This window comes from Anolis carolinensis, chromosome 1 (genome assembly GCF_035594765.1).
Source record: "Anolis carolinensis isolate JA03-04 chromosome 1, rAnoCar3.1.pri, whole genome shotgun sequence".
Lineage (NCBI taxonomy): Eukaryota > Metazoa > Chordata > Lepidosauria > Squamata > Dactyloidae > Anolis > Anolis carolinensis.
Window position 1 is genome coordinate 260,590,757 of NC_085841.1, and position 12,752 is coordinate 260,603,508.

Sequence of the window (12,752 nt, forward strand, 5' to 3'; positions counted from 1 at the left end):
TTAACTTTCATCTCTCTTTTACATAAAGCCTTCTTACCAATGTGTAGAAGCAGTGTGGGTCTTGTTGTCTAACCGGTGGCTATCTTTTATCCAGTGTAGGTCAAAGTCACAGTCCCTACTGAAAGGCAGCTGTACAGTGCAGTTCAGTGTTAACTGGCTCCCCAAGGCTCTCTCCAAAGTCACATTGCTAGTGGGGTTCAGGAATCTGGGAAATACACTGCAAAGATCTGTGGAAAAGACAAGAAAACATTTTTAATGTAAAGACCAAACTTCCAGTTTGAATTCTGCACATCCCTTGTCAAGTGTTTGTACAGCCATGGCTAAATTCAGCACAACTAAGACAATAGTCAAGCCACTTTTGGGTCTTGTGACATGCTACCAAGCATAACCCCTTTCCCTTGACAAAGTCAATGATCACTGCTTTGTTATCCATCACTTTGGGCATTACAACTTATCTGTCCATGTTTTAGTGCATAACCCACCCACCCGAGTTACATTAGTTCTGTTGGTTTGATTAAAGAAAATAAAATAAAGTTTAGAGCCAACAATGTGATGCGGCAGCTAAAAAAGCCAACGGGATTCTGGCCTGCATCAATAGGGGAATAGCGTCTAGATCCAGGGAAGTCATGCTCCCCCTCTATTCTGCCTTGGTCAGACCACACCTGGAATACTGTGTCCAATTTTGGGCATCGCAGTTGAAGGGAGATGTTGACAAGCTGGAAAGCGTCCAGAGGAGGGCGACTAAAATAATTAAGGGTCTGGAGAACAAGCCCTATGAGGAGCGGCTTAAAGAGCTGGGCAGGTTTAGCCTGCAGAAGAGAAGGCTGAGAGGAGACATGATAGCCATGTACAAATATGTGAGGGGAAGTCATAGGGAGGAGGGAGCAAGCTTGTTTTCTGCGGCCCTGCAGACTAGGACGCGGAACAATGGCTTCAAACTACAGGAAAGGAGATTCCACCTGAACATCAGGAAGAACTTCCTCACTGTGAGGGCTGTTCGGCAGTGGAACTCTCTCCCCCGGACTGTGGTGGAGGCTCCTTCCTTGGAAGCTTTTAAGCAGAGGCTGGATGGCCATCTGTCGGGGGTGCTTTGAATGCGATTTCCTGCTTCTTAGCAGGGGGTTGGACTGGATGGCCCATGAGGTCTCTTCCAACTCTACTATTCTATGATTCTATGATTCTAGAGGAACACAAGGTCTGGATTCTCTGGAAAATGTGGCATCTACCACTGTAAAAAAACATGAGAAAGAAAAGGGGATGTGAAAGAATAACTGTAAGCAGCAGTGTTTAATATGAAATGTGGCATTACATATTAACTTCTAGAGTTCTCCTGGCAGTACCTTGTTCAGAGTCCAGCTCTTCCCCCTCAATCTTGCTTTTTGTCAGCTCACTTATCCTGGTTAAATTTAGTGGTTAGTTGCACATTTTCAGAATTCTTTGGTGTGTTTTCCTTTTTTTAAAAAAACAACGTATTTCTTCCTATTGTGGAAAATAACTAGAGTTTGGAGTCTAGAAGTATGTAGACTAAGGGTTTTATGATGCAGAACCCTTTAAGCCATGCTGCCTTAAATAGTGGAGTATGTCTGTGACAGTTGTCTCTATCCTTTTTGTTCTTTTCTTCAGACAAAAATCAGGCCTCATTAATTCCCTAAACTTTGTGAGTCAGGAAATAATTTTCTTCCTTTCTTTTTAATGCAATTATCTTATTATACCCAAGAAATGAAGGCAGTTCACATATACTTTGAGCTCTGGTGGCAGATCACAAGAAATCTTTGAGCAATTCTTGAAAAACACTTTCAACAATACTACAAGTTGAGTAGTAAGGGGGACAGAGAAACAAAATGGAAGGAACAGACTCTTTAGATAGCACAGTTGGGAAAGAACCATATTGTGATGATGGTAGAACCTTGATAGCAATTACCACAAGGAAATCTTGGAAATTTATTTTTACAGTGTAGCAGTAACCCAGCATTAAATAAATGTCCAAGGTTTCCTTGTGAGTGAATTTAATTGCTAACAAGTCTCTGCAATCATCACACATATACAAAACTTAATTTTATTTGAAAAACATTGCAAGGGAAAAACCCATATCCAATTTTAGCCAAATTGTGATAACAGTCAAGAGATTTTAAAACAAATCAAATGTCATCTTAATTTGGGGTGGGGGAGGGGGAAATGATGCTTTCAATCAGATATTAAGAAAGCAATTCCATGTATACCTACTCAGAGGCAAGGCACTGTGTTTTGTAAGGTTTCGTCTCAGATAAGCAAGTTTTTTTCAGCCAGATGTTCCCTCAGACCATTATAAGGTGACCCATGTTTTTAAGATCATAATAAGGTGCTCTGCTATTGTGATCTGTTCTAAATTAAATTGCCATCCATGATGAAGTTCAAATGAAGACATGTTTACTTGCTTCAACTGTTTTATGAATCTTTCATTCACATCCAATATTTTGTAAGATATCATCTCCCACTTAATTTTTTCTGAGTCTGATGATATGGCTATTTTTAACATGATCCACAAGTAATTCTGACATGACAACAAGTGATCTATTTCAGGTGGAAATATATGACAATACACACCTCTTTGCCTGTTCTAAAAGTATTTCATTCATATGGAGACCCCCAATAGCGCAGTGGGTTAAACCCTTGTGCCAGGCTGGACTGCCCCCTCAAAGGTTGGGTTGCTGACCTGAAGGTTGCCGATTCGAACCCAACCCAGGGAGAGTGTGGATGAGCTCCCTCTATCAGCTCCAGCTCCATACGGGGACAACTTCTTCCCACACTTCAAGCCTTCTTTCTTCAATTGCATCACCGTAATAATCAAAAGTTCTATAATTTTTTTGTTTGCATTCTACCGCATCCATTAGACCACCATTACTCTTTCAGTTCCCTATACTCTCCTAGGAATACTATAATTTCAGTAAAGGGCTCAAACAGGATTAATTTTCTGTCTTTTACTTGTACACATTTTCTCACAGACAGAAATATATCCTCCTACAGAAACAGAGAAAAAATCATAGCCTTTGCCAAGAGACAGAAACACAGAAGTATAGAAGAACAACTGTCCTTTCACTCTCCAGTCAATAACATGCTAGAAATGAATGTTATGGGTAACATACTAATTTTTTCTCTTCTCCTTTTTTCTGGGAAGCACTAGCAGGAAAAAACACTTGATCCAGTATGATCATATCACACATTTCCCCATCACCAGGATGCTTTTGGACTGTAATCTTTATTATCCATAACTACCGGCTATGTTACAACAGATGGGAGTTGAGGTTCAACAATGTTTGCAGGGTCAGAAATTACCTACTATGATCTAGAATCACAGGACTTGATGGACTGGCTTAGATCGGGCTATCTAACACGTCTTTGCTAATGGGTATGATTAGCATTGCCTGCTCTAGAAAAAAGGCAAAAACTTTTGCTTTCACAGTTGATATTTCAAAACCATTCGGTGTCTGGAATAATAATAATAAATAATAAAACTTTATTTATACCCCGCCACCATCTCCCTGTGGGGACTCGGGTCGGCTTATATGGGGCACTTAAAAGATAGTACTAAAAAGACAACAGCATAAGTACTTCTCCTCCTAGATCAGCTGGAAAAGAAGTGTAAATCAGGATTAGGTTTTGGCTCCAGAGACATGTTTTGTGGCTATTTTCCATGCTTCTTGTACTCACCCGCCATGTCCAGATGGACTGTAAAGGAGGCGTTTCTCTGACCATTCAAGTAGAGTGTGCAAGTGTAGTTTCCAGCATCACTGGTATTTGGACTCTCAAAGGTAAGGTATGCAGTTGTGTTCTGCAATGTGCTGTTCAGGTGGCCTAAGGGAATGAAGTGAAGCGGGTGACAGTCTTTGCTCCACACGATATCAAACTCAGAGGCAGACTGAAGAAGTTGCAGGCTCTGATTATCCAGTGGGCAGAACAAATGATTAACAGATTCCAGTCGCGTCCAAACAATGTGGTCATAGAAGCGATCCGGGTCCACGCAGGAAAAGGTAGAGGCTGATGGAAAATGGCAGAGAAATAAGTTAAAAATAAAACACAATAGTCAATCTGTTACCACTCCTTTGACACATAATCCTACCATAATTCTAAAGCAAGCAGAGCACAGACAACATCTAAAGAGTCCAACTGGTGCAGCAGCAAGACAAGGGCAAAGAAAGAGAAATATAGATACCTAACATCCAGGAAAATCAAATAACCACAACTAAAACTTCACCTATTATTGTAACTTCATCACTGTATAGTTAGTTAAAAGTTAATCGTATTGTTTTATCTGTTGATTGGACTTGGTCCCCATGTGAACCGCTCGAAGTCCCCTCAGGGAGATGGAAGCAGGTTATAAATAAAGTTTGATTATTATTATTAATTGGCTCTGCTACAGATTTCCAATCAATCCTTAAATCAAATCAAGATATAAATGCACTTGACTGCATTACACTGAAGCCATTACCTTGAAGCCTTTCTGTAGTCATACACATAGACTATGCTAGGAGTACTGAAGCAAGCATTATACAAATGGATACAGAAAACCAGCATACACAATCATATAACACTATTATAAAGGGGAGAGGATAATTTTAATGGTATGATATAATTACTGATCATTTATACAGTTATGGACTTCCTTGACACAGAGAGGTTACTACAACTTCAAGTTTAACAGTGCACATAAATATGCTATTCAACTATATCTAAGTCCATCATCCATTATTCAAAGTTGTCATTAAGGGATGCATATACATAATGAACAGCCATACTACTGAATATTGTGCATCATAATTAGATTTATCAACACCACACAATTATAGTATAGGCAGTTCCCGCGTTACAACCAACTTACAAATGGCTCATAGTTAAGAATGGGGGTAAGACAACAGGAAGTGAGAGAAATTTACTGCTAGGAAGGGAAATTCACTCTTGGAAGGGTTAATATGGGGAGAAGGTATCTCAACTGAAACTTTATCACCAATCCTTGTTTCCACAACAAGCCAAATTTTTCAAAATTCAATGATCACAGGGACTGAAAGTGAGGTGAAATCTTCTGAACAGGGACAGCAAAACAAACACCACAGGGGTGTTAGCCCTTCCCTGTGCCATCCAAAGCATGCATGCGCACGCTCCAGCCATGTGTATGTGTATGTATTATATATAGATAGATAGATAGATAGATAGATATAGATATAGATATATCACATACATACACATATACATGGCTGGAGGTACACTTAAAAATGTACCTATTCCAACTTAGACAATTCAACATAAAAACAAGCCTACAGAACCTATCTTGTTCGTATCTTGGGGACTACCTGTAGTTTCATTTTGTTGTTGTTGCTATGACAGTATCTTATAGAATCTTGGGATTTTTAGTATAGTAAGGAACTTAAGATGAGAAAAACCTAATACTATAGTCTAGGGTAGGGAAGCACTGGACTAAAACCACTAATCCTAGGATTCCTCAGAATTGAGTCAAGGCAATTAAAGTGCGTAGAATCCAAGTGCTGTAAGTATGCACAGTAGCTAGACCCAAAATATCTCTGATAACTACACTGAAGCATTTATCAGGTAAAAACTACAGCTAAGTAGAATTATTTTATTAACACATCTTGTTAACTTTTAAAATGTGAAATCCACTATGTGCCAAAAAGAATGGATGGCTGCTTATAAGAAGCACAGGCTGATCCCAGTAACACAAGAGGCCAAAATCACAATCCCAGAAACGTTTACTAGAAAGTGGTATGACCATGGAGTTCAATAAGGACTTGGATCTAATTTAACCTATCTGCAACATGTTCCTGAATGTGTTTTATTGCTCATTTTCACATCATCTGAATGTACTCAAAGAGTAATTGACAGAGTAATCTCATGACACAATTTTATTCCATGATTTCTGCCTTCTATTCATACAGAATCACAGAATTGGAAGAGACTACATGGGCCATCCAGTCCAACCCCTTGCCATGCAAAAAAAAAAAAGAGAACAATGTGGAATCATAAAATCATAGACTTACGATGGAAGAAATACAAACTGGAGCCAAAACAAAAAAATTATCACCATGAGCCACTGATGCAAATTGTTGGACTGTTTCCAGAACTAGGAAAAGTTACTTTTTTGGACTAAAACTTCCAGAACATCCCTAACCAGTGATTACATTTTTGGACTACAGTTCATAAATTCCCTCAAGTCAGCATGCCACATAACATATCCAAGAAGTAAATATCTAAGCTCCATTCCCGATACTATGACTGGGCTGGGTCCTTGGTGGTATGTAAATACTCCGCCTCCGTTTCCTGGCCAAACATCTCTTGACCTGATCAGGGAGCGGCTGCAGGAAGAAGTGTTGCTCTTTCTTTTCTTTTCTTTTTTGCTTACACTGTACATGAAGGAGCTGTGGATCACACACCCAGTCTACAGAATAGGGACAAATTGATGGTTTGTTCAAAGTGCACAGAAACCTAGTGAAACCTGGTGGAGCTACAGCTGCATTAAGACACAACACAGAACTTACCTCAAAAAGTATTAAATCTCAGAAGATCCTTTCCCAAATATTTTAATTTGCAAAGCTAAAGTCAATTCAGAAATGACTTTGGTGGCAACCGGCCACTTTCTTTTTCGTGGTCTAATTCAACACCATTCCATGTAATCTGTCCTTTTGTATAATCAGAGAGCTTTTGCTTTTTATTCCATTGACTATGCTATAGTTTTGGTGCATACCGTGTTTCCCCGAAAATAAGACAGTGTCTTATATTAAGTTTTGCTCCTAAAGATGTGCTAGGTCTTATTTTCAGGGGATGTCTTATTTTTTCACGAAGAAGAATTCACATTTATTGTTGAACAAAAAAACTGAACATTTATTATATACTGTACAGTAGTAGTTGTCATAACCAGACAAATTGTGAATCATATTAAGAATTTCTTGTTACTACCATTATTTCCATGTACAACAATCTATGGTATGTATATTTACCAATCCTGCATGCTCTGGTATTGTTTGGTGGGCATGCTTCCAAACAAAAACTTTGCTAGGTCTTACTTTTGGGGGAGGCCTTATATTTAGCAATTCAGCAAAAACTATACTAGGTCTTTTCTTCAGGGGATGTCTTATTTTTGGGAAAACAGGGTAAATATCAATTATCGGTAGTTAAAGAAGTATTTCACAACTAACACTGCTGGACAGGCAGAAACTCTATTCAATTAAGGGTTTATATCTTGCATATAAACCCATAAAAATGCAGTGCAGTGGACTACATCATTTTGCCATGAGGACCTTGTGGCTGTAACTAGCCATAAAATACTTCCTGCTCTAGATTTATTTAGTAATATTGATAGTGAACACTTCACAGAACAAAGTATGAGTGTGTTCATTTTCTCTCTCAATATAGATTTCTATGATTTTCATTGTGTTCATATTAAAGCACTCCAGAGAAGTAAGAGACAAGACCCTGAAGCAGGTAAGATACAGAATAATTAGGACTGAGAGGGAGTAGTTGATGTAAGAGGAAAAGCGCTGCTTGTAGTGTGTTTATGTATCCCATTTTCATGTCTGGGAAACAGGTTTTAGTGTTGACTAAAACACCAATGACACATATTTGAGCACAGCAGTATGTTTAAAGAATTAGAACAAAGATTGAGATTAGGGATTTTTCTTTATACCTTGCCCCATCCACACATAGCTGTTGGTACTCACTGGAACTTGTAAGAAATGACCAACACAAGAAACCATACATCATTTGAAAAAGATTGCAAGTACAGTAGAATCTCACTTATCCAACACTCGCTTATCCAACGTTCTGGATTATCCAACGCATTTTTGTAGTCAATGTTTTCAATAAATCACAATATATTTGTGCTAAATTCGTAAATACAGTAATTACTACATAGCATTACTGCGTATTGAACTACTTTTTCTGTCAAATTTGTTGTAAAGCATGATGTTTTTGTGCTTAATTTGTAAAATCATAACCTAATTTAATGTTTAATAGGCTTTTTCTTAACCTCTCCTTATTATCCAACATATTCGCTTATCCAACGTTCTGCCGGCCCATTTACGTTGGATAAGCGAGACTCTACTGTACATCAAAGCAGATCATTTAAAAATGTTTTGAACAACTAATAGCAGCAGTGATTGTAGCGGCAAACAAGTGTCACAGGAAGAATGCCAAATCTTCAGCCTATGTTTAAAAGTCCAAAAAGGGCAGTTTGATATGACTCTTGGGAATGCCAGCTCCACAACTGTAGGCCACAATTAAGACCCTGCTTCTAGTATTTGTCAACCTCAACTTGATCCATAGAAAGACAGAGAACAGGACCACCAAAGCAGACCTGGCTTAACATCTATCAAGGAAAACGGTGTTTCAAAAACATAATCCCAGAATAGGCAGTGTTTGGAAGTAGTCCATTACTTCAAACTGAGACCAGAAAGAAAAGCAGTAGCCAATGTTATTGGCAGAAAAATCAGTGTGATATGTGTTGATCTCCTAGCAGCATTTTGGAATAGTTGCAGCTGCTAAAAGCATATTATTAGAAATAACGTAACAATACTTGCATGCAACTAGTCCAGAAATCTTTATTCTTCAGAGACAAAGCCTATGATCTGAGGCTAATAAAAAGCAGTTCTGGTCTTCAACCCTTCAACATCTACAAATAATGCCAGCTCCAAAAGAATGCAGTTCGGATCCCTTTTGGTATCCATTGCGATTTGGGTCCAGGAACCCTATGGATACCAAAGTCTGTGGGTGCTCAAATTTCATTATATACAATGACACAATCTGAGTCCATCAGATAAAATGGAAAATGTAAGGTTTTCATTTTGGAATTTTTAATACAGAATTTTCAAGCCATAGAAGGTTGAATCCATGAATAAAGACTCAGTGGATATGGTGGACTGACTGCATTTAACTTTTGGCTAAAAGTATTCCGCTGCCAAAAAAGACTGGCAATGCATCTTCAAACAAGTCCAACCAGTTTATGAAACATACCCTCAAGTAAATATGATTAAGATCAGAGCTCTGGGCAACTAATCAAAGGTACCTTAAGTGAAAAGATACTGGGGATGTGGAAGGAAAAGTAAGTCTGTATTTTGAAAAAGAGCATTCCATTAATTAATACAGAGACACTGTTCTGTAAACTTACGGGTGAACCCTAGGTGAAGGTAAGTATTGATAAAATAATGCCTTTTCCCTCACACCAGCAACAAAGTCTGCTGGAGGCAGTGGAGGTTGAAAGGGAGATCGGTGTCTGTGGACATTAGTTCGCAGCAAGATGCCTTTTGGGCCAGACTTTGGGTGCTAACAATCCATCTGTTCCTTTTGGGTTTCAGCTTGCAAACAACATTAACGAGAGAGTAAGAAAAAAAAGCTCTTGTGGCACCCTGCAGACTAACCAATTTATTTCTACATTACCTTATGCCGAAATAAATCGGTTAACCTTAATGATGCTACATTACTCCTTTTTTCCTTTTTCCTTTTATAGTGAAACAGACTAGAACACTTTCCCTTTGGAAAAGAAAAAAAATGAGCATGCATTTTTGTGACACTGCAAGATGATAAACTGGTTACACAACTTCATCAAAAGGGCAAAAGAACCTGGAAGGTAAAATCAATGATTTCCTCTATTGTTTAATTGCCACAATACATTTAGATTAGTGCCTGCTAGCAAAATCCTTCCTTGCAAAAAGATTATCTTGTTCAAAATGATATTAAGGCACAGTACATTTTCTGTGGCATTTTCTCTGGTGGATCCCACAGCCAGGCCTGGTCCATGTAGGTGCTACACAAATGGGTGCCTAACGTAGAATAATTCCCTTCCTTCTGTCATAATTTAAATTAGGAATGGGATTCTGAGATTTGTAGTTTGGTGAGGCAGTGAAGACTAAAGACTTTGCAAGACTACAAGTCCTGTGATTCCATATACTATAACTGTGGTAATTAAAGTGGTATAAAAACTGCATTAATTCTACAGTGTACATGCAGGCACTGTTTTCCTTTAGCCCTTCTTTGCCATCCTTTCAGTGCTGAAAAAAAGAAACCTTCAGCTAGATCAGTGGGTCCCAACCTTTGGGCCTCCGGGCATTTTGGACTTCAGCTCCCATAATTCCTAACAGCTGGTAAGCTGATTGGATTTCTGGGAGTTGAAGTCCAAAACACTTGGAGGTCCAAAGGTTGGGAACCACTGAGTTGGATAGAAGAAAGGGGGGACTGGGCTCCCATTAAAACAATTTATAAAAGGAGCTTCTTTGTTAAGAGGCTTTGTTAACTGGAGCATGTCTGTATTCAAACAGCAATATTTCAACATAGGGAGAATATGATTCTTTCTGCCACTAGCACGTTCACAGGCTGAAGTGCATATTATGGGGAAATGTGACAATGCATACACCATGGACACCTGTGATGACTCATGGGCCATGTAGTCCCGTCCCTAACACTGTTGAGACAGATGAGGAGGAAAACTTAGGTTTTCCTCCGTTTCAGCCAGAACTGGAACCCTTGCACCTGCAGGAGATTTGCCTTCCAGAAGTTTGCCAAACAAGCCCTGAGCCAAAATCTCCCCCTTTTTCTCGCCGTGATTATTGTCAACAACAGAGAGGAGCTCAACAGGCTAATCGCAGAAGCCTGAGAATCGCGGCCAAACAAATGGTTGATTAAACCTGTTTCCCATGAGAAACTTTAGGGAGTCATGCATCTGGACCCAGAGAATGGCTTTCGCTTCTGGTTCCCCAGAGAATCTGCTCTTGGCGGGAAACCGAGACCCTACTTAGGTGTTTTGCCCACGAAGGAGTCTTGCGGAGTCAATTCGTCAGCTACGGGAGTAGGTTGTGTGTGGACTACGCTACTCCCGCGGTCGAGTTCTTGCTCCTGTTTCCAGCCCTGTATTGCTTCCCAGGACCTTGCCTTGCTTCACGGACCTTGCCTTGTTTTTGGACCTCGCCACGAATTTACCACAGATCCTGTCCTTGCTCCACGTTCCTTGTTGCCTTGAATCAAGCTTTGTGTACCAAGAATCAAGCTATTTCCTTGCCTTGCCTAAGTTTCATGGACTAAAGGACCTTGTCATCTCCCCTCACTTTGCTTGGCAAGGTGAGTGTTTCGGTTACTGGATTACAACTTTGGACCTTACTATTTCATATTGGACATTGTTTTCCTGGACTATATTTGACCTTTCCTGAAAGGTCATCTTCTGAACTATATTCTACATTTACTTTTATTGACTTTACATATTTCCTTAATAAAGATATTAGATAGATTCTGGCCTCTGTGTATGGTTATTGGTGCTCTGCAGCCTGGGTCGTGACAGCACCACAGCTTTGAATATTTTTTTTTCAAAGCTAACGTATTAAGTTTTGCCCACACAGATAAGCATATATATCTTTACATTTGTGTGTGCACGCATGTGTCTATTTCTTGTCACGTGTGGGGCAAAGAAGACAAACATCACAATACTTAGTAATGGATTACTAACATGTTATCTTCCAACTATTTATATAAAAACACTGTAAAAAAAAACGAACAAAAATACCTAAATCATAACTGATTCCCCTTCCCCAAAAGGAGTAATCTTGCACAATCAGAAGCACAAAAGAAAAGGATAACCTGAACATTTTACCTCCTCAATGTGTCACAAAATAATGCATTATAGATAATGTTGCTAGTTTCATTGAGCACTTCCATGTTTTCATGAACATCTACTTGATAGTTATTGAAGACAGCACCAACAACACAGTTCCTTTGTTTTAAAGTTGCAAATGTTGTGATTTTTAAAAGAATTATGCATTTTGAGCCAGAACACTTTTTCAAGAAGAACCTATAACATTTTTAATTAAAAATATTATCTTTTCTAACAGATTTTGAGCAAAGTTCCATCCACATTCTCATGACATCCTGTGAACTTTTATTGTTTTATGAAAGTGTGTCCCTCCCACTCCATTGTGGATTTGCAGAAGTAGAACATTTACTCAAGACAAACAGTTTGAAAAATAATTACATTAACCGAGATAATACCTTTCCTGCACTTTAAAATATTTCAATCCACATTTTCTTATTGGTTGTGCATTTGCTCAACCATTATTCATCCAGTACAGTTTTACATGACCTTGGAGGCATCTATGGACAACGCCAACTCTTCAGCTTAGAAATGGAGCACCAACCCCCAGAGTCGGACATGGCTAGACTTAATGCCAGAGGGAAACCTTTACCTTTACCTCTTACAGTTTTTAGAAATGAACAACTTATATGGCTATTCCTTAGCAACAAAAGATGCAACAAACCATTATGGAAAGCCATGATTCTGTAGTAGTCAAGCTGCAGCCTTCAATTTTTAAAGACAGAATGAGATTGATCCACTTCCACAACAATAAGTGAATTCAGCTCTTTGAAACTCAAAATACTTTTTCTTGGTTCAACAGACAAAAGAGGTACCGTACTGACAAAGTCAATACTTTCCCCAGAGTCATTGCAAATGTACCAAACTCCAGATAATGAAAGGGGCACAGAGATACTTATCTCAACATCCAACGAACCTACACTGCTTTGGACATTTTAGCTTAGGCCTTTGAGAAGTAACCCGTAATTTCATAAGCAAGCACGCAATCTTTGAACTGGAGTGAGTGGAAAATTCATTTTCCCTGATAAGCCAAATATTATTCCTATGAGACAGAAAATGAAATCAGCCCTTGTTTGGAAAGGTCGTAACCACCTCTTCAACATCAAATACAAAACTTATGGATATTCAGATGTAAGAC

At 38.9% G+C, this 12,752-nt stretch overlaps 1 protein-coding gene across 7 annotated transcripts in view; it reads right to left on the bottom strand.

The window, feature by feature from the left end:
• Positions 1–12,752, bottom strand: part of sigirr (single Ig and TIR domain containing) — a 55,084-nt gene that overhangs the window by 27,524 nt on the left and 14,808 nt on the right. For all 7 annotated transcript variants that reach the window (XM_062967521.1, XM_062967522.1, XM_008108882.2 and 4 more), the window contains 2 exons: positions 3,688–4,014; positions 38–227 (listed from right to left, as the gene is read on the bottom strand). In XM_062967521.1, the coding sequence (XP_062823591.1) occupies positions 38–227; positions 3,688–4,014 (517 nt within the window). The remainder of the gene's footprint in view (positions 1–37; positions 228–3,687; positions 4,015–12,752) is intronic.